Source organism: Eptatretus burgeri, chromosome 4 (assembly GCF_056783735.1).
Source record: "Eptatretus burgeri isolate ZD-2024b chromosome 4, Ebu_testis_v1, whole genome shotgun sequence".
Lineage (NCBI taxonomy): Eukaryota > Metazoa > Chordata > Myxini > Myxiniformes > Myxinidae > Eptatretus > Eptatretus burgeri.
In genome coordinates this window covers 41,311,927-41,334,736 of record NC_140964.1, presented here as the reverse complement: position 1 = coordinate 41,334,736, position 22,810 = coordinate 41,311,927, and the positions used below count along the sequence as shown (strand labels likewise).

General features: G+C 45.2%; 1 protein-coding gene across 3 annotated transcripts in view; it reads right to left on the bottom strand.

Moving 5' to 3' along the window:
* The window catches only part of LOC147027871 (semaphorin-6A-like), a 200,432-nt gene that overhangs the window by 45,753 nt on the left and 131,869 nt on the right, over positions 1–22,810 (bottom strand). For all 3 annotated transcript variants that reach the window (XM_085877585.1, XM_085877586.1, XM_085877584.1), the window contains 3 exons: positions 7,222–7,282; positions 6,566–6,628; positions 6,238–6,339 (listed from right to left, as the gene is read on the bottom strand). In XM_085877585.1, the coding sequence (XP_085733711.1) occupies positions 6,238–6,339; positions 6,566–6,628; positions 7,222–7,282 (226 nt within the window). The remainder of the gene's footprint in view (positions 1–6,237; positions 6,340–6,565; positions 6,629–7,221; positions 7,283–22,810) is intronic.

Genomic DNA, 22,810 nt, shown 5'->3' with positions numbered 1-22,810 from the left:
GGGCCTTTTATGGGGAGTTGTTTCCGGTGCGGGCGAAGAGGACACATGCAACAATATTGCCGGTACCCGGCGATGGAGGGACCCTCCAATAGACTTTCAAGCCCGGAGAGGATGAATCCTCCTGCTGAACCGCCAGGTCTATCCGAGGTGCCCTTACATAGGTCGAATCCGGAAATCACTGTCGGGGTCGGGGAGACTAGATTGGGCTGAGCATATAGGGCCATGCTCGGCTGCTGAGATTGTGGCGAAGTGCCCTCCTTTGGTGAAAAAAATGAATTGTGGGAAAATTGGCATGGGTTTGTAAGTTCTGCTGGGTTTTAGAGTGACAATAGGGACAGTGGGTAATTGGTAACAAAGCGGGCACGAGTGGCTGTCCAATGGCTGGTGCGTGGATCGGGTGAGGAGAAGTGCTGTGTGAGTTGTGTCAAGTAAAGAAGTGAAATGTATGGTGCACACGTTGATTTTTTATTGGACATGGTGTGGTAACAGGGAAGGTCATGGTCGGTGAAGTGTTAGAAATGTAGGTGTCACATGTAAGGCCGATGGGGTGGGGGAGTCATGTGGGTTTTGTGGGTGGGGATGATGTGCTTGTCCACAGGGATTGCTGAAGCTCACGGTGAGCGGGAATTGCGACACCCTTCAAGGAGATTCACCCCTGGTGGCTAACGGTGACAGTGTCTGGAGGCAACTGGGAGAGGGTCTGGTTGGGCGACCAAGGCGGGTACGACCTTGGCGACCCAGGAAGGCCAGAGGAGCCAGTGAGACCCCTTCCAGTGTGTTGTACGGGGTTAGAGCTGATGGCTACCAGGGGGGTGGGAATCAAAGGGAGCGGGGGCAGAGAAACGACCGGGTTGGACTAAAGCTTACCTGTGGGCATGGTTGCACCTGAGATGCCCCCATTATCTTGTGGGAACCCACCCCACGGCCATGACGGGATTCCGCCTGCATCAATAAAATGGGGACCATGACCTAGAAATGTGATGATGACCATGGTGTGAGTGTTGTGAAGATGTGTGAGTCCCACTCGATCCCGCACAACTTGACATGTGCAGCAAGGGCATGATGTCCGCATAATTTTGGGGCGAGCAAATTTAAAAATTGGCTCCCCAGGTAACGCTGGGTCTATTAGCATCCACTGGGGGACGCGGTCAAGTGTAAATATCCCATGAATAGTGTCGTTAAGGCTTAGAGTAGGAATGTAAAGTATAAGTGTTGTGTTTTTGTGGAACCTTTTGTTTCCCCTCCCCAGATCACTGGAAGAGTGTTGGGCAAGAGCGATGATCCAGAGGATGGAGTGCAACTTCGCTCAGTGCTCTTATGTGATAAAATAAAAAATAAAAATTAAAAAAATTAATGATTGTTTAGGCGAGGATAAGTCCATAAGGGGGTAGTACATTAAGCAGGATAGGTAAGTTAGCTGCGGCTCGCTGCCCATTGCCCCTCCTACTTTATTTCGTTAGGTTAAATAGGTGTGAGTCAGTAAGTGTTAAGGCTGGTACGGTAGCGCCTGTGATATACCTTGCAGGAGCTGCGGTACCAGAGGAGGGGGCAGTGTTACGTTTGAGGGGGGGTATGCATTCAAAGGGTAATTAGGATGTGTAATTAGGTATGCCATGCTGTTCGAGTTTACCAGGATCTCGATGTAATAAGTAGCAATTCAGTGGTGATACATTGTCTAGTAAATGTCCATTTCTTCAAGGGGGAAATGATAATTGTCACGTAATTATATAGGGAGACGGGATAGGGTAAGTGTGTCTGCGTAAACCCTGTTAGTATTCCCTGGAGGCTTGCCGTGACGTCACAGGACAGTGCTGCGGATGGCTCCGCCCCGTGATCACGATTGGCGGAAGGCGACGCGGAGGGCCAATAAAACGGCTCGATTGGAAGTGACGAGGACTCGAGGATAAAAAGGTTCTGTTCGGGAAAAAGGGTGGGAGGAAGAAGATCGGTAAAGAAAAACCGTTTTGGTTGAGGCTGTTGTGCTGGGAGCGTGCTGTTTTGTTGCGCTGATTCGATCCTGGATTCATCGTGTCTCGTGGCCTTGCTGTGCCTCGTGCCTCACCTCGGTTGGCTCTGGGGTTCTGCTGGCTCGGAGTACGGGGTCGAACGGCGGGTGGACCTGCCTCCCTCTCCTGCTCGCAACTTGGCGCCAGAACTGGCTCCCTGGCGGCTGTGAGAGGACTTGCGCCGACACCAGGTCGACAGCACCATGGTGTCTCCTGCCCCTGACGAGCGCAACGCCAGCTCGTCCGACGCCAATCCAGGGACTCTTGCCTCTACACCACGGGCCAGCCTGACCACCAGGACCAGCTACGTTGTGTGTGTGTGTGTGTGTGTGTGTGTGTGTGTGTGTGTGTGTGTGTGTGTGTGTGTGTGTGTGTGTGTGTGTGTGTGTGTGTACCTGGCGCCTTAGAGGGTTTGAGATTTGTATATCCATTGGAATTGTTTGTGTTTTCCCCACGCCCGAACCCACACCACCATCCCATCGAATCGTCCCGGATCCCTCCTCTTGCCGAGTCTTATTATTTCTGGTTGGAGAAATAAACGTTATTAACTCAGTGAAAAGCGACTCGTGCCACCTTCCTCGTCCCGTTTGCGGTAGAGCGATTAAAACCGCCATCTTTGGGTTATAAAACAATAAACCGCCTCCATCGTTTCGGCTCATTCTACGTTGGCGGGACTGTTCAAGTCCCGTGGACGTCACAATATGCTAGATATCCCTTATTGTCGGGTTTTCCGTCTGTGTGTGTGTGTGTGTGTGTGTGTGTGTGTGTGTGTGTGTGTGTGTGTGTGTGTGTGTGCGTGTGTGTGTGTGTGTGTGTGTATGTGTGTCTGCAATGCGAGGCTCCACAGCACGAACCAGCGAACCGATTTCGACGAAACTTTGCCAACCGGTGCCATATGGTCTGGGAAGGTGCACGTTTGAATTTCGATGCCTAGCAACCACCCGTTGCTGTGCAGCGGCCGAAAAACAGCGTACAGTATTTTCAATACTTGTCCTTCAGTTTTGAATGTAGAGAAACGAGACTTCGGAATTAAACACTTAGAGATATTTTGAAAATTTTACTCGAGCCGATTTTTGATTGAGGTTTTATTTTTCAAATGGTAGTCCTTCAAAAATCGGGTGTCTATTTACCGTCATTTAAGGTGTGTCAACAGTGTTTGTAAGGAACTACACCGTCGTTCCACCTTCGATCTCTCCTTGATCCAAACGTTATTGACCAAAGTGAAAAGGATCCAAAATAAATGGAATCACCGGCATTTGTCTTTGTGGATTTCTAATAATATGTTTATTTATTTACCGAAAACGATTCCCCACCCACACACCACCTCCAATTATTTATTTATTTACCGAAAACAATTCCACGATACACACACCACCTTCAATTATTTATTTATTTACTGAAAACGATTCTACGACCCACACACCACCTCCAATTATTTATTTATTTACCGAAAACGATTCCCCACCCACACACCACCTCCAATTATTTATTTACCGAAAACGATTCCACGACCCACACACCACTTCCAATTATTTATTTATTTACCGAAAACGATTCCCCACCCACATACCACCTCCAATTATTTATTTACCGAAAACGATTCCACGACCCACACACCACCTCCAATTATTTATTATTTAAAGTGAGAGTGGCGTAGGAAAGAGGGCGTGGCTTATGAAAAATATTGTGTGGCTCAGGAGGTGTGGTCAAACAAGAGCATTGAGAGAAGTTTATCTGGTTTTCCGTGTGTGTGTGTGTGTGTGTGTGTGTGTGTGTGTGTGTGTGTGTGTGTGTGTGTGTGCGCGCGCGCGCGCAACGCGAGGCTCCACAGCACAAACCAGCAAACCGATTATTTTTCAAATGGTAGTCCTTCAAAAATAGGGTGTCTATTTACCGTCATTTTTTATGAGTGCCAGTTGGCAAAATACGCAAGAGGAAAAATCTTGCCAGGTAGAGGAACAATTGTATGTGAACCAATACGTATTGGCAATGAATCTTCGTCGGTGGATCGGTCAGAATGAAAAGCATCGTAGCTCGCGCTTCAATCCTAGCGAATCCCTCGTCGCCTACCGGCTTGTTCTGTCCGTTTGTTTGGATGTTTGTTCGTTTGTCATCAGCATAATTGATAGTAAACGTGGGTGGATTTTGACCAAACTCGGGTGGTAGGTACATCTTATGACCTAGTGCTTTGGAAATTGTGATGGTTGGTTGGGATGCTTTGGTTCCCTAGCAAAAACCGAAAAACCTTCAAAATTGGTACCGTTCACACAAAATCAATTCCGAAAGCCATTATCCCGCGTAGGGTTATGAAATTTGGCACGAATGATCTACAGGTGATGCTCTATCAAACATATTCCGTTTTTTGTGTTATATGTGTTAAAGTGAGAGTGGCGTTATTAACTTAGTGAGAGTGGTTAGTGAGAAAATGATGACATTCATTTTTTTGCTTTACCCGCAGCGCCCCCTACAATTAGGGTATGCGCGAAAATTGAAGGCCCCCAAGCGACCAGGTGAGTGCATCGATACGAATGAAACTTTGCAGGCTCATGGTACTCAATGAGTATTAAAACTTTGCCTCAGGACATATTGACCGATTTCGCTTAGGTCAGGGGTCAAAGGTCAATTAGTGCAAAAATCGATAATATGCGAGAGCTGGAGGTGCCTTCGTGCCAAATGCTACTCCTCCAAGGGTTATGGTCGGATGGTTATGAAAATTCACACTGATCGTCTGGAATACATTGTGCACAAACAATCGAGCCGGATTTTCGATTTAGATCTTTGTTCACCCACAGCACCCCCTCGAACTTTGGGGATTTCCGATTTCAAACCGCATTTTCGGTACTTCTCATTCAAATGGATACCGAGTAGTTATCAGAAGATGGAACTGGATGAGATTTGATATGCATAATCTTAAGGTGATTCCCTATCCACTATATGACATCCATTTTGCTCTATATCTTATAGTTTCCATGCTCGGCGACCCATCGCCGCCGACCGGCTTGTTCATTCTAATTCTTGCATATCCTTCTCTTTCATCTCTTTTGCTCTCTATTCTCTCTTTCATTATCTAACTCTCCAAGGAGAAGTGAATTCTTGCAGAGATTTTTCTGTAAGGCTCACTTGACTCTGCCTGGATGAGTTTGAGGGTAGTGGAGTAGCGGCTGAAACCGGAATCCTGTCCAGGTTCCTCCTGATGACTCCATCTTTGCTCTTTACTTATCCGGGTCCCTTCTTGGTCTTCTGTTTCATCATGTTTATAACCATATCCTGATGCTTTGTGGACTGTGCTTCCCCGCTGACAGACCTCTAGTAGCTTGTACATGTCGCTGCATTTGAGCCTGCAGAGTAACTGCTGAAATCTATCTGTCCGGGTTCTTCCCGACATCTTTGCGCTTTATTGCTTTCACACTTCTTTCTCATTTAATTTTCTCTTTATTTATTTATTTATTTTCACAATTCTTTATTCATTTTTTATTATTATTTTTCATAATTCTCTTCATTAATTTATTTTATTTCATCATTCTCTTTATTCATTCTAATTCTGGGTTTTTCTTCTCTTTCATCACTTTTACTTTATTTCTCTCTTTCGTTATCTATCTCTCCCAGGAGAAGTGAATTATTGCAGAATTTTTTTCTGCAAGGCTCACTTGAGTGCACCTGGATGGGTTTGAGGGTTGTGGAGTAGCGGCTGAAACCCGAATCCTATCCAGGTTCCTCCTGATGACTCCATCTTTGCTCTTTACTTCTTCGGGTTCCTTCTTGGTCTTCCGTTTCAGTGTGTGTGTGCGTGTGTGTATGTGCGTGTGCGTGTGCGTGTGTGTATGTGCGTGTGCGTGTGCGTGTGCGTGCGTGTGCGTGTGCGTGTATTATTATGTCTGGCTTCCTTCTTGGGACTACAGTGCAGCAATTGGTCTTTATTTTGATTACAACCATTCCAGAGGCACAGTGTGCTCTCCACTGCAGCACCCTCTGCAGGTTCTGCACCAGATGATGTACGACTTTCATGGAAATAAACCCATGACGACACAACTCTAAAAGTGAAGCTAAGCAAACATAAAAACGACTGAGATTTGGAAACAAAATGCACGAGAAGATTAGAAGAAAGTAGCGATCTCGAGAGAATCAACAATAGGTTCGTACACTGCAAAATAACTCATACAATCAAATAATTATATTGACATGTGTCATGAATGTTGGGAGCAAAAGATGTTCACAGTGATGGGCGTCATACCTTGTACATTCTGCAGACGGGGTTGTGGGCATTGGTGCCACACACAAAAAGTGCATCATCCCGCATTTTCAGAAGGATCTTGATGAAGTTGAAGCAATCGTCCTGCCCGGAGAAAGACGAGGATGTTGTGCGGGTTGTGTGAGGTGAAGTGTGTGCGGCCTTACAGTTGAGAAGTGTGGTGGAATGAATTTCAACAAGATGGAGGTTGGGTTGGGGTAGAGGCAATCTGCCTATGATATTGACCTCTGCCGCCTCTCTCCCTCTATATAATTAATATGTAAATAAAGAGTGATTTATCATGGTGGAACTGGAGTGGCAAATTGCTTACCTTTTTTCTCCCTTGCCTCATGCACGTTGCTACCTTTTTGTCAGACACTCCCCAGAAGAGCCTCTGAGATCATAGGGTCAAGAGGCATAGCAAAGTTACATGATGTGGCATTTGCAAACATTTTTGTTTAAAAAAAAAAAATGCTCATACACTTTGTACCTTTTATATTATTGGGCTGGGCATGCTAAATAACATCATCAGGTCCTTGAATGGTCCGAAGGTTACTCTGGTAACCAAATACTATCACTAATGCATACACCCTTATCTCTAACTACAATAGCTAATAACTAGTAAAGGGACTGCCAGGCCTTGAAAGAGCCAACTGCTTGGCCTGCAAAATTCTAGCTCACAGAGGCTGAACATCTTTGTTTGTCTTGTGAAAAGATGAGAGTGATGGCAGTGTGGACATTGAGGATTCACAGCGACTGCGATAATTTACGCCTGGACCACGGATGGCTGAACTAAACCATTCCCAGCCCTGCCACCATTTGTCCGATCTAGTACAATTGGTCACAGGACTCACTCTTCCAGTGAGTACTCACACCAGGGAACTACTCATCGTCAAAGCCAAAATGCACTCTTCCCTGGAACCCTGCTTTTTAAATGGTCAACAAACAGCTAATATTAATCGAAGTTGCCAGTGTCATGATGCTCACCTTTTCAAATGGAATCTCCGTTGACATCGAAAGACGAAGGTCCACTGCATAAACCGAGTCTCTGCCAGAAATGCATTAAGATGAAAAACGTATGAGATACTCTCACCATAAATTCCTGTTCATTATTTTACACCTTAACAGTTATTTTCAGGCCAGGTTTAGTGCTAGTCATAACTATTAAAGTCTGGTTGAATGAGCACTTATTTCAAACGCCCATAATGACTTTCTTGGCTCGCCAGGCGATACCAACTCTCTGCCAAAGTTCCCACTCTCTCTGCTCCTCTGTGACAGCCTTTGCACCTGCTATTCTCCTTTCACCCCTTCACAGTAATTACACTATAAAGAGAGAGATTCAATGGAGGACCTAATAAGGAGAAGGGCGAGTCATGCCAAAACCCCTAACATATGGATGAGATGGTTTTAAATTGTTTAATAATTACTCAAGTTTGTTTTTGTAACACACCTGGGTCTCTAAATACGATCAAAAAGGTTCAATATCTTTTTTCCTACAACTGAGGACATTTTGCATCAGCTGGTCAGTTCAATCCCCTTCTTTGGCTGTCCCTCGATTTTTTTTTTTTTTTTTTTTTTTTTTTTTTTTTTTTTTTTTTTTTTTTTGTATACCTTGGTCGAGGCTCGTATGAGAGCTAACACACAACTCACAGCAAGGAGGCATGAGACAAGAGGGGCGGGAGTGGAAGGGACAAAACATTGGGGAACAGACACAGGTGAACTGTGGAAGGGAGAGGGATGGGGATGGGACGGGGAACATGGCGAGGGGAAGATGGACATTAAAGGGACTTTCAGGAAGGAAAGCAGGAGAATTGAAGGAAGTGGGCTTTGGGTGGATTATCGGGGTAGAAAAGATCGAGGATTTGGATGGGGGAAGATAAGAGGTGGTGGTGAACAGCTGTTTTGAAAGCCTGAAGGGAAGAATGGGAAAGAATAGAGTGAGGAAGTTTATTCCAAAGGCGGGAAAAAGAGGAATGAAAGAGTGAAGATGAGCAGTGATTCGTGATTTTGGTAGTTTTACCAGAAGGGGGTTGTTGGCGGACCTTGAGCGCCCTGTGGAAATGTGGTTGGGACAAATCGCAGAGAGAGCAGGGGGCAAGGCTGGAGAGGAGTCGGTAGAAGACAGAAAGACCACCGACCAACCTGCGGTGATTGAGTGAGAGGCCCAAAGACTCAGCTTCATTGCGGGAGATGCCAATGATCTTAAAAGCCCTGGTTTCGACAGCGTGAAGTCGAGAAAGGTGGGAGGCAGGAGCACCAGCCCAGAGGGGAGAGCAGTACTCCATCAGGCTACGGACAAAAGCTTTGTAAGTGGTCAGGAGCTCAAGAGGGCCGAGGAAGGACTTTGCACGACGGAGGATTCCCAGTCGGCGACTGGCTTTTGAGGCAAGGTTGGAAATGTGACTTTCCCAGGAAAGGTCATGGCAGATAGTGAGACCCAGAAGCTTGAAAGAAAAGACTTCTTCCAGAGGATTGTTGAGAAAGTGGATGGGGGGTTTTGTAAACGGTCCTTTCGAAGAGACATAGTGAGAGTGTGAGATTTGTCTGGATTGAAAGACATGTTCCACGTGTTGGACCAGTTTGTGATTTTATCCAGATCTGCAGTGAGCGAAGAAGCTGCTGCTTGCCGGTCTGAGGGATGACAGATGGTACGGCAGAGGGTTGAGTCATCGGCAAAGAGAAATAGAGGATTTTCCAGAGAGTCCGAGAGATCATTGATGAAACCAGAAAAAGAACAGGGCCCAGAACGCTACCTTGAGGAACTCCAGCCTGCACAGGAAGAGGGGATGAAAGAACTCCATTTAGGGCCACACGTTGACTGCGACAGGAGAGGAAGTCTGCGAGCCATGAGTGGAGATGGCCTTGAATACCATGGGAAGAGAGTTTGGTGAGTAGGGCAGGGTGCCAGACTGTGTCAAAAGCACGTGATATGTCCAGGGATACGGCTCGGATTTCCTGTCTGGCATTGAGGACCTCCATCCATTGATGGGAGAGCAGTAGCAGCATATCTAGGGTAGAGTGACCTGGTCTGAAACCAAATTGATGATTGGAAATCAAGCCATTGGAGAAGAGGAAGGATTTCATGTCTGAAGCGATGATGGATTCCATAACCTTGCTGATGATTGGGAGAAGGCTGATTGGTCTATAGTTACAGGGATCTGTTTTTGCACCTTTTTATGCAGGGCAGTGATGTTAGCAGATTTCCAAGCAGATGGCAGATGACCTTGGGAAAATGAGAGAGTGTGAATAGAACAGAGAGAGGGTGAGCAAGAGCAGAAGAGCAGGCTTTGAGGACACGTGGGCTGATGCCGTCTGGACCGGTTGCAGAATCTGACTCGAGGTTTGAAAGCAAGCTCTCCACCTTGTCAGGAGAAAAGGATACAGAGTCCAGGGACAGTTGGGTGCGACTGGGTAAAGTGGGTAGAGATAGTGATGGGTTTGGGACACAAGATTTAGCTGCAAACACCGAGTTTAGACATTCAGCTTTATCACGTGTGGAATCAGCAGTGCGGCCATTTGAGGTAAGGGAGGGGATGGAGGGGGAACATACACCAGAAACAGATTTGATTAAACGCCACCAGGATTTTGAGGAGGGGGAGAGGTTTGAGAGTTCAGACTTGAGATGAGAAAGATGTTGTTTTCTGGCTCTCCTGGAGGGTAGCTACACACTTGTTCCGAGCTTTGTGGAAAGAACTGAGATTGCCCTCAGTTGGGTTTGCTTTCCATGAGGCAAAGACAAGTTGTTTCAGGACAACTGCCTCGCCACAAGCTTCAGTAAACCAAGGGCGGGAGGAAGGGTAAGACAACTGAACACGAGAGGGGATAAATCTGTGCATGAGGGAGAGCAAGTTTCTTTGAAAGAATTCCCAGGATGAGTTGATGTTTGAGAAAGTAGTGATAGGAGACCAGTCTGTAAGTTTGATGGCTGCTCGGAGACCCTGCCAGTCGGCTTGAGTGAAATGCCAGACTCGACGGCGGTGAGGTGGTTCTCTGATAACAGCCAGAGAGATGTCCACTTTAATAAGGACGTGGTCAGAAGAACCAATTGGAGCGAAGGAAGAGCAGCAGATATTGTCAGGGAAATTTGTCAAAATCAGATCCAGAAGAGATGGAGTACCATTGGTAAATTTGAGGATGATAATCTTCCTTAGTTATGTTAGTAAGATATATTTGAGGATGATAATCTTCCTTAGTTATTTTATATATGGGTCCATGGATGACCGATGAGGCCCATCCGGGATTGGCAGACCCTATCAATTTGGGCATGTGTTTCTGGGCGGTAAGGGTGGTCCTCGCATGTTGTTGCTGTTCATGATGCGCTGTTTCTGCCACCCCTGTTTTTCCACCTCTTGTCGTCACGGTGTTTTGTGGTGCTGAGATCCATAAAAGCACACTCTTCCTCCATCTGAGGCAGTCCGGGGCATTAGTCCCACACTCGTTGGTGTTGCTGTAACATTTTTTCATGTTGACCTTCAGAACATCCTTGAAGTGCTTTCTCTGCCCTCCTCTTATTCATTCACCATCACTGAAGTTAGTTCAATGTAGTTCGGTAAACTACACAAAGAACTTTTCAGAAGCGAGACATCTGTGTTGGTATATAAAAGCTGAAAGACCAGTATAGTAACAACATTAATGAGAACGGAGTGGTAAAGACAATTATATCCTATTCACACTTCAATCAGCTATGAAAGCTCATTAAGCAGAGGGCATTTCCCCTACCTTTGGCAACCTTTGGTGGCTTGTTGGCGAGGACACAGGACGGTATCCTAGAGTTTCAAGTCCAGCTGAAAACAGTCATATTATAGATTTTGATTTCATGCTTCAGGATGTTGTGTTAGTTTCAGGAGAACTGCCACGTCACTATTGCATTGTAAAAACACAAGTGACACATTCATGATGTTCAGGATGGGATAATCTGCATGCGATGCCAGTATACCCACTGTCGTTGACTCTTATTCCCTTCCCTTGGTACAAGGGCTCATTTTGAACGACTATTGGTCTGACTCCTCCCCATACTTACAACATCGAAAACCTAAACCACTGCATGAATTGCTGCCACCACCATGATAACCTAAGGGAATGTATGAGCTCACCAGTCCCCAGTGTACTTTCGGCAGAACTCCATGTCTTGCTTTGGACTTCCTCAAACGGACAAGGCGACATGGAGGGTGATACAAAAATGCTGCCTTAGAAGCCTGAAATGGTTAGGTCGATATCCTGCAAGTGGTTTTGGTGAATACCTCAACAAAATAAGTAACATCGCCAGCTTAGCTGCATACAATATGCCACTTCGTAATGACAATGTGTGACCGTGAATGTTTTAAATCTTCTGATGTTCAATTTATAGCTTCTTTCACCTTTGTGACCCTCGTTATACAGAAGCTTTTATAGATTTGGTGAACTCACACGCTGTTATTAAGTCTGAAGAAAACAATAGCAAACAAAGATGATAAAAACTGATTTCCGCATCTCACGCTCAGGCTCACAGTTGCCTTATTTGGTAGTTTCATCAATAACTGTTATCACACATTATTAGGTACAAGTATACTATTTTCAAGAGTGTCCATTGTATATTATGTACAGTTCTTGTAAAAAAATGTTTAATGAGGCTTTAAAGTTTTTTTTCCTCCTTTGACTCACAGGCAATTTGCATTTAATTACCATTTTCATGATAGGTAAATCAATTTTGCAGCATTCTCTCTATTCATCTCCATTCGTGCATCCGTGCGTTAAATTCAGTGTAGAATATAATAACAATAGAGTGATAAATAAAATGTTAATTTGTTTTAGCATTTGTTGAAATAATACACAGGCTGTTATTAGTACATGTACAGCGAGCTAGGAAAAGCTGGCATCCATGAATACAGTAAAAAGAAGAGGAAGAGGGAGAAGAAGAAGGAGAGAATACCCCGTTCGCTTTGTGGGAGGAACTGTGGAAGATGTGACCCAATTGGACTACTTGCAAGGAAAGACCAAAAAGGAGATGCTGCTGTTCCTCTCTCCTCTCAACAATGGTTGTGGAGACACTAAGTATCAAACAAGTGGTCAGGACCATATCCATGGAGATATCAAAGACTTTCGACACAGTCCGACATCCTCCTCTGCTGAACAAGCTCGTTGCCTGCACTATACAAGGCCTCCTTCACTCACGTGCTCAGCACGTTGCCATCAATAGAATCCTTTCCTCTCCTCTCCCAGGGATGACGAGAGTGCTTCAAGGGAGAATATTGGATCCAAAATTGTTCCTTATTCATATGCGACCTCTCTGATGTTCTGGAAATCCTCTCTTCCTTTTAGTAAATGACTCCATGTTTTGTTCCACATCCACAATACACCCCAAACTATGACATGCAGGCAGCAGCAACTGCATCAACGTCTGCTTATCTGGAAAATGACTGCATGCTCACTGACAAATGGAACATGCTTTTCAATCATAACAATTTCGAGCAAACCCACCCTGCCACTCCAGATTCATCAAAGGAACCAACTATGTATACCAAGATCAGTCACTGGGGAGAGGTCTCTTTAACTTCTCAGCCTGACCATCAGTCACGGCCTCACCTTGGCTAACAATATCTGAAAACCAGCATTCAAAGTCAGCTGCAGACAAGGAATCGTCCATAGTTCCAAGATATTGCTTAAGAAATGAAAACTATTAACATTCTTTGTCTATAGCTCAATGGAGTAATGCTCTGACATATAGGTTGACCCCACCATATAACATCTGCCTCTCCTGAAATTTTTTATGGAATCTAAAGCTCTCAACATCATTGGCATCTCCCTCGGTGAGGCAGAAATACAAAACCTGTTGCTCTCTCATCCGATAGAGGTTTGTGGTCTATATTTTAGCACCTCTGCTCCGCGATCTTGATCCCTCTGGTCTCAGCCATCTGGCACTCCTCACCTGTTATTCAAGATGCATGTTATTCCAGTAACCATGTCCTGGTTGAATTCCCAAAATCCAAGCTTAATTCCCACCTTCACTTTTTTGTCCCATTTGTGGAATCACTTTCTTGAGGCCTCTTTCAATCCCACTCTTCCCTTCAGGACTTCAACTTTGTGGTACACCCCAATATCAAATCATTCCCCATCGCTACCTGTGATCCTTTCTCCTGCCATAAACTCTCCCTAACCCAAACCTCTTTTGTCCAAGCTAAGTGTTCCCTCTCACCTTTTTTCCTCTGCTTTTTTCTTCTTCATCCATTTCCTTCCTTATTAAATCTGCCTATTACCCCACTGTCAGAATGTCTTTTTACCCTCCGTCACCTCGCTTTTCCATAAGTCTAGAATTTGTCTGCTAATAAATAACTAAATAAATATAAAAGTAACAGGAAACGACTATGAGCAGTGGTGTTCGTGGATGTCTGGTTAGTTGTTGGTGTAGGCATGAATTCTAAAGTTTGAGAGGTCTGTTTATTCATCATGTCAGAAAGGATGTTTGTTTGATGAAGAGTTTGTGTGGTGATGTGGCAGGAAGAGGTGATGTTAATGTTCCCTGATGTATGTATGATCGTTTCGTGTTCGTGTGGGTGTGCGACTGGTTGGGTGGTCTGACTGGTGATTTTTTTTCACTGGCTGGATTTGGTGAACAATCACATCTCTATGTGACTGCATAGAAGTGAAAGGGCTAACATACCCAATAGAATGGTGTCCATGACTTAGGATTGGCCAGTGAGACATGCTTGGTGGTGCGTTTTTAATTTATGTCTCCACTTGTATCATACATGCTTGGGAGGAAACAACTCATGACTTTGACAATGGCAATTACAGCAACAATAATAATAATACTAATAATAATAATAATAATAATCTAAAAAAATACTGAAGGACCAATTTTGTGCTCCTCCTAGCGGTCGCGTCACGTTTTTCTCGGTACTGTGACCTGGAATGAAAGAAACTTCATACCTGTAAGAGTGCATCGCACATAGCGGCAATAGTCAACCTTCAACTCTGAAGCAGAATAAACACTTTTCATCCAAAAAATCCTTAGCAGATGAATACTTTACTCCATGATGAAACGTCACAGCCCTGTCATCGAAGTCCCTACCCGGGTTAAGGTCTCACGTTAGAGACTTCTACTTCAACCCGCATTAAGGTCTCACGTTAGAGACTTCATACACTTCATATTTGGTACCTATCTATGTGTCCTATGTCCTATGACCTATGTCCTATGTAACTATTTTGAGTCCAAAAAAATTCAGTGTCATATTTGTGTGGTCATAATTTGTGCGACCGACAGTGAAAACCAAAAATTAATTAAAAAGCGTACTTAATATTTGAAATGTAAAAATCTTGTTATTATTGTGATAAGCACCTTTATATATAACAGAAGGAATGAAATCATTCGATACAGCGTGGCAGGGGGCCACAAAAGAATGATGGCATAAGAAGAACTTAGCTTTCAGCGTTCGGCGATCGGCGCGAAATGCGATGGTGGGCGGAAATGACGTATTTCGGCACGAAATGTGATGGTGGGCGGAAATGACCTCTTTTGGCGCGAAATGCGATGGTGGGCGGAAATGACGTCTTTCAGCGCGAAATGTGATGGTGGACGGAAATGACGTCTTTCGGCACGAAATGCGATGGTGGGCGGAAATGACGTCTTTCGGCACGAAATGCGATGGTGGGCGGAAATGACGTCTTTCGGCGCGAAATGCGATGGTAGGCGGAAATGACGTCTTTCGGCGCGAAATGCGATGGTGGGCGGAAATGACGTCTTTCGGCGCGAAATGCGATGGTGGGCGGAAATGACGTCTTTCGCCGCGAAATGCGATGGTTGGCGGAAATTACGTCTTTCGGCGCGAAATGCGATTGTGGGCGGAAATGAGGTCTTTCGGCGCGAAATGCGATGGTGGGCGGAAATGACGTCTTTCGGCACGAAATGCGATGGTGGGCGGAAATGACCTCTTTTGGCGCGAAATGCGATGGTGGGCGGAAATGACGTCTTTCAGCGCGAAATGTGATGGTGGACAGAAATGACGTCTTTCGGCACGAAATGCGATGGTGGGCGGAAATGAGGTCTTTCGGCGCGAAATGCGATGGTGGGCGGAAATGACGTCTTTCGGCACGAAATGCGATGGTGGGCGGAAATGACGTCTTTCGGCACGAAATGCGATGGTGGGCGGAAATGACGTCTTTCGGCACGAAATGCGATGGTGGGCGGAAATGACGTCTTTCGCTCGTTCGTACGTGAGAGGGGCGTGTTTCTTGCTTTTTTTCCGTCAAGCAATAAATTCAATGGTTTTCACATATATAACACGTTAGTTTCACAAATTTCCACTGAAATACTCGGGTATTTCCGTGAATTGTCTTCGGTCTAGGTTATGCATTGCATCCACCGGACGGCCGTCATTGGCTGTCACAGGCACATGGGGGGGGGGGACATCGGGACACCGGGGAGACGTGGTAGACACTGGGGACATTTCAAACTCTGTGCAATTGTATACAGCGCGCGCGCTGTAAAAAGGAGTAGTGTACACCAAAAATGTTGTGTACAAGGACGTTTTGTAGCCCTCATTAGGTAAGGCCATGGAGTACATCGACTGGGATCCAGCTCTTACAAGAGCCGCCACTGGTTGTCATATTGGGCTCATGGAACGGAATCCGTCTGTGACGGGGTTTCGGCTAGTAATAATAATAACTAGAAAGCATGTGATAATGCAAAGCCTATGCACGTCCACTTTGTACTCAAACTAAACCTGACGAAAACGACAGTTAAAAATAATTGTACATTTTATTAATCTGTGTTCTTCACAATCTCATAATAAAGGGTTGTAGAAGATTTGATGACAAAAGCTGAATTGGTAAAAATGTTACGACCTGGACATACACACTAAATCTCAACGATAAACAAGGATTGTGATTAAAACATTTATGGCTGGTCGACCACTTCACCGATGACATCATCCTTACAATCTCTTATTCCCCATTGGGAGAAGAATTAGATGTGCTAAGTTTCAAATGTTTCTGATCAGCTTTTTCAGAGATATAATGCTTTAATTTTTTGTGTTGAATGCAAGATGGCTGCCATAACACATGAGCTATGATGTCACAATTAAAAATAAGATATTCTCCATGGAGGATTCGCTCCTACCTTGGAAATGTTGTGTCAATCAGACAAGTCTTGGACTTCCAGTTCCGGTTTTTGAGTGACGGTTGGTTCTCTCCAGGGCTCTCTGCCGACTTTCTCAAAGATCAGTATCCGGTGGTTGTTTGTTATGTTTTGACTATATTTTGGTGCCTCCATGTTTACTGTGTGTTCCTAGTTCAGTTTTGTTTCAAAATTAGTGCTATTTGGTGAGTTCTCGTCGGTCTTGTCATCTTAGGTTTCCCTGAGGCCTACCCGTCTTCTTCTCTGTGCACGATTGTGTTTATTTGTATTTTCTCCTTATTACCATCAGTTCTTATTTTCTCCACTTTTCCATCCACCCTCCTTCTATCCCTCCCAACTATACCCTCTGTTTCATGTCTTAAATGTAAAAAATACAACAACAAAAAACCTTTTCCCTTCTCACCTTGTACCCCACATAACCACATGACTCCCTGCACTGACTCTTCTTCCTCTTTACTCTTTTTCCAATCTACCATCTTCCTTCCACTTTTGCCAACCCATATTCACCATATACTTTCATTATTTTTCTTCAACCTTTCCTTCACCTAATGTTGCCTAATCTTTATCAACAACAACAAAAAAACGGTCTCTTAAAATGTTTCAACTTCCTCTTTCACAGGTGTGGTTCTCTGTGTTGTATCATAATTCACTCTTCTTCTTCTTCCTCAATGCTTCTTCCTCTTCTTTGTCTCGTCTTCTTCTTCCTCTTCTTCTTCAACAGCCTGTTTTTAATTCGATCTTTCCTTCATCCCGTGTCTAAAAAGTCCCACTGTTACAACGTTTCCTTTCTCCATCTATCTCTCTGAATTAAAAAAAAATTTTAATTCCCAGTTACAATGCATGTTCGTGTTGCATCAATCGTCCTTTTTTTCTAACGTTAGTGCCAATTTACCCCACCTTCTAACATCTACCTCCTCCTAACTCCTCACCTGTTATACCCTCGCTTACCCCTCCCATCTTGCCCCTCATCCTGCCTCCACTCTTAGCACCTCTTCACTGTTTTCTGCTTTAGTATGAGTTCCTCCTCCAGTGTCCCAAACTGTGTGATGTTCTTACATCGGGCTCCATTCTAACCTCACAGATATTTCACTCTCTCAGTCAGTACACTCGTCAACATCTCAAACATGCTCTTTCTTTCCTCTCATCACACCTCCCACTCTTCCCAACCCCTCAAATATTGTACCTCCCCCTTCCCACTCCCTTCTTCACCACAACACCACCAAGTCTCATTCCCACTCCCCACCCCCACTCTCCCATCACACCCCTGCCCCTTGGCTGTGCCTGCTGTCATTGTCTCCCCTCCCTCTCAAAGCAACTTTCACACTCTTCCCTCTCACCTTTCTCAAAAACTCCCTGCTCATCCTTCTCCTTTAATTATACTCTCTCACCCTTCTACCTCCAATCTCTGACCTCACTCCCGCTTCTCAAAGTTTCTCCCCCACCCCCCACATCCGCAAAGGTACCTCCTTCGCACACTCTTTCTCTTCCACATCATCCCTCCACCTCCTCCAATCTTCAACTTCGCTCTGCCCCCTTTTATTACTCCCCACTGTGCCTCTTCCCATCACCACCGAGCCTTTTCTCATTTTCCTCCGGCCCTATCCCCAAGCTCTTCTGCAATCCCCCACACTCTGTCAACAACTCTCCCTACCCCCCCGCCCCGTCCCTCGTCCTCCCCTCCCCGACAACCAAAGCCTCCTCCCCTCCCTCTTCCTTAACAATGTAGACCTCAAATATCCAGGGCTTTCGCTCAAACATGACATCTTTCCATGCAGGTTGCCACTGACAAACCAGACATAATCTGCTGATCAGAAACTTTCCTCCTTCAATATGTTTCTGACTCCCTGGTATTTCTACCTGATTACTCCCTCCTCCAGTATGACAGACCTGAGCCTCATCCTGGCCGCAGAGTTACTCTATTCATCAAAAACTCAATTCCTCACTCTCCATGCACTGCCATCACTCCCCCACACCCCCAGGAATACCTCTGGCTACGAATTCCCATCCACTCCCACCTCATGTTTATATGTGTGTGTTGTACCATCCACCAAACAGTGACGACTCCATTTACACCTCGCTCACCAAAAACATGGACAAACTTCTATCCTCTTATCCCAACTCTCTCTTCCTCATATATATGGTGACTTCAACTGTCATCATGCCAGTTGACTGGTGTGGGTACCTCCCTCACCTGCCATGGCACGACAGCAAAAGCTTTCTGCGACTCATTGGGACTGACACAATCTGTCAACTTCCTGACTCGGATCAAAACCAATGGTACTCCATCTCTTCTGGATCTGATTTTGACAAATTTCCCTGAAAATATCTGCTGTTCTTCCTTTGCTCCAATCGGTTCATCCGATGACATGCTTGTCAAATTAGACATCTCTCTGGCTGTGATTAGAGAACCACCTCAGTGCCGTTGAGTCTGGCATTTCACTCAGGCTGACTGGCAGGAACTTCAAGTCGCCATCAAACATCTAGACTGGTCTCCCATCTCTACTTTCTCCAACATAAACTCATCCAGGGAACTCTTTCAAAGAAATTTGCTCTCTCTCATGCACAGATTCATCACATCTCGTCTTTAGTTGTCCTACCCTTCCTCCCGTCCATGGTACACTGAAGCTTGTGACGAGGCAGTTGTCCTAAAACAACTTGCCTTCACCTCATGGAAGGCAAATCCAACTGAAGGCAATCTCAGTTCCTTCCACAAAGCTGGGAACAAGTGTGTGCCTCCCCTCAGGAGAGCCAGGAAACAACATATTTCTAATCTCAAGTCTGATCCCTCCTCCAAATCCTGGTGGCGTCTAGTTAGGTCTGTTTATGGCATATGCTCCCACTCAATCCCCTCCCTTATCTGAAATGGCTGCACAGCTGACACTGTACGTGAAAATGCTGAATGCCTAAACTCTGTGTTTGCTTCTAAATATTGTGTCCCAAACCTATCGCTTTCTGTACCCACCATACCCAGTCACACCCAGCTGTTTCTGGACTCTGTGTCCTTTTCTCCTGACCATGTGGAGAGCTTGCTGTCAAATCTCAACTCTGAATCTGCAACCGGTTCAGACGGCACCAGCCCACGTGTCCTAAAAACCTGCTCTGCTGCTCTTGCTCACCCTCTCTCTGTTCTATTCAGCCTCTCATTTACTCAAGGTCATCTGCCATCTGCTTGAAAAACAGGAAACATCACCACTCTGCATAAAAAACGTGCAAAAACAGATCCCTGCAACAACAGACCAAACAGCTTTCTCCCAATCATCAGCAAGGTCATGGACTCCATCATCACTTCCAACTTTAACTCCTTCTTCTTCTCCAATGGCCTGATTTCTGATCATCAATTTGGATTCAGACCAGGTCACTCTACCCTGGACTTGCTGCTCCTGCTTTCCCTTCAATGGATAGAGATCCTCAATGCCAGACATGAGATCAGAGCTGTCTCCCGAGAGATATTGTGCCATCTCCCAAGACATATCGTGTGCTTTTGACATGGTCTGGCACCCTGCCCTGCTCACCAAACTATCCTCCTCTGGTATCCAAGGACATCTCCACTCATGGCTTACAGACCTCCTGTCACAGTCAACGTGTGGCCCTTAATGGAATTCTCTCGTCCCCTCTTCCTGTCCAGGCTGGAGTTCCCCAAGGCAGTGTTCTGGGCCCTGTGCTTTTTCTGGTTTTCATTAATGATCTCTCCAACTCTCCGGGAAATCCTCTTTACCTCTTTGCGGATGACTCCACACTCTGCCGTACCAATTGTCATCCCTCAGAACGGCAAGCAGCAGCCTCTTCACTCTCTGCTGATCTGGATAAAATCACAAACTGGTCCAAAGCTTGGAAATTGTCTTTCAATCCTGACAAATCTCACACTCTCACTATGTCTTTCAAAAGGACCATCTGGAACCCCCCCCCCACCAATCACTATCTGTCATGATCTTTCCTGAGGAAGCCACATTTGCAAGCTGTCCTCTAAAGCCAGTTGCTGACTGAGCATCCTCCATCATGCAAAGTCCTTCCTCGGCCCACCTGAGCTCCTGGTGGCATACAAAGCTTTTATCCGCATCCTGATGGAGTACTGCTCTCCCCTCTGGGCTGGTGCTCCAGCCTCTCACCTTTCTCGGCTTCACACTGTGGAAGCCAAGGCATTTCGGATCATTGGTATCTCCGACGACAAAGCTGAATATTTGGGTCTCTCACTCTCTCACCGCAGGCAGGTTGGTGGTCTTTCTGTCTTCCACATCTCCTCTCCGGCCTCGCCCCCACCCCCTTGCTCTTTCTGCGATATGTCCCCCCATATTTACACAGGGCGCTCAAGGTCCGCCAGCAACCCCTTCTGGTAAAACTACCAAAATCTAGAATCACTGCTCACTTTCACTTTTTGATTCCCCTTTTTTTCCCACCTTTGGAACGAACTCCCATTACATACACTCTTCAATCCCAATCTTCCCTCCAGGTCTTCAAAACAGCTGTTCACCACATCTCTTATCTTCCCCCATCCAAAACCATGATCTTTTCTACCCCCGCGAATCCACCCCAAACCCACCTCCTTCAGATTCCCTGCTTTCCTTCCTGAAAGTCCCAGTAGTGTCCATCTTGTTTACCCCGTGTACCCCACCCCAACCCTCTCCCTTCCACAGATCTCCTCATGTCTCTGTTCCCCACTGTTTTGTCCTTCCCTCTCCCACCCCTCTTATATGCTGCTCCCCTTGTTGTGCGTTGTGTGTGTTAGCTCTCATACGAGCCTTGACATTGCATACAAAAATAAGTGGTTGCTGAGAAAGAAAAAAGTTTTAAAAAATAGTAGAGCAAAAAAAGTGTAAAACAATAATAATCATCATCATCATCATCATAAAATGGGCGTAAGCCTAGAATTCGAACACACTTTTCTCTGAACATATTCTGTTCATACTTCCGAAATCTTCACATAATGTGTTCATGTATTTACGCAGGTGATAATGAATTCAAAAAATCGAATATCGATAGAATTTTGAAAGAGGGAATCGATAACGTCACAATCAGCAGCATTCGGCGGCAAACTGACGGCCGGGTCCCAGACGACGTGCTTTACTTAACGAAGTCCATGAGTTCAGGACGTTTGTTCAATTCGGCATTTACGACTTTTATCCTGCCATGTTGTTAATCTGTTGATGGAGGTAATATAGAAACGATGAATATGTCAAATTGTTCGTGTTACTCATCCGGAACAATGTGTCAATGCCAACAATCTAAAGCGACCGGTCTCAAATGCTACCATGGGCACCCAGACACACCACCAATATGAACTGAGCTATTGAATATGAACATTCTCATAATAAAGCTTTGTTGAAAATTTGATGACAAAAGCTCAAATGGTAAAAAAGCTAAGGCCAGGACAGACACACAGACGGACAGACAGACACACATGGCCCGGACAGACACACAGACAGACAAGCCGACAGGCGACATGGGTGGTCGCTATATAATTGCATACTAGTCCTACAGTTTTTTACGGATGGGGCTGAAATTTTTTGACAAAGAGGTTGATGAAAGTGCGCATAAAAGCACGGAAGCCGATTTTTTTATTTTTGATTTTTTTTCGGATTTTTCAAAAATTTCAAAGTCCCGTTGCTAGGCAATGGTGGTGTCCATAGCAACGGTGCTCAAAAGCATACGACTAGATCCTGGTATGAACCTACCAGTCAAGTTTCATCAAAATCGGTTGACTCCTCTGGCCTCCAGAGCTGTCCATTACATACATACAGACAGACGGAAAACCTGAGAATAACGGTCGTCTAGCGACCACCCAACACACAAAAGTGATTGCAAAACTTAGTCTCCTGCTGCATGGGAGATGGGTTAATAATCATCGTAATAGTCATAAACAGCTACAGATGCTGCAAATCAATTCAATAAATGTGCAGAATTAAATCCCTGCTGCACAGAACTTCCCAAATCGAAATTCAATAGCCCGATGGCAACTGCTCATAAGTTATATGGAGGCACAATTTTGTCATCATGTCCTTGTCATTTTTTGTCCGAATGCGAACACTTCTCACCATTACCAGAAGTGCATGAACCAAGTCATTGGATTGCCTATGCAGTACTGTCGCATGAAATTAGGAGAGGTTGTGGGTAGAAATCCGATCGAAGGCACTCATTAATAGTGGGGCGGCTTAGCTAGAAAAAAAACAGGTCGATTGTGTACTTTCCCTTAAAAGCATGAAACTTGGCACATGGTTAGAGTAACACCATACAATGATTTTTAGTCCAGGGGCCACCGGAAATTGCACCCCGTATGGCGGCCATCTTGGATTTCAAAATGGCCACCACTGTGGACCTGTTTTGTTAAATATCTCCTTAACTAGTACCGATATCGAGACAGTTGAACCGCCTATACCTACATTTTCGGCTCTAGGAAGCCAATGGTGACATAAAATGTTTGAAAATTGTGGCTGCCATCTTGAAATCCCACCATCCACAGCTATTTTGCTC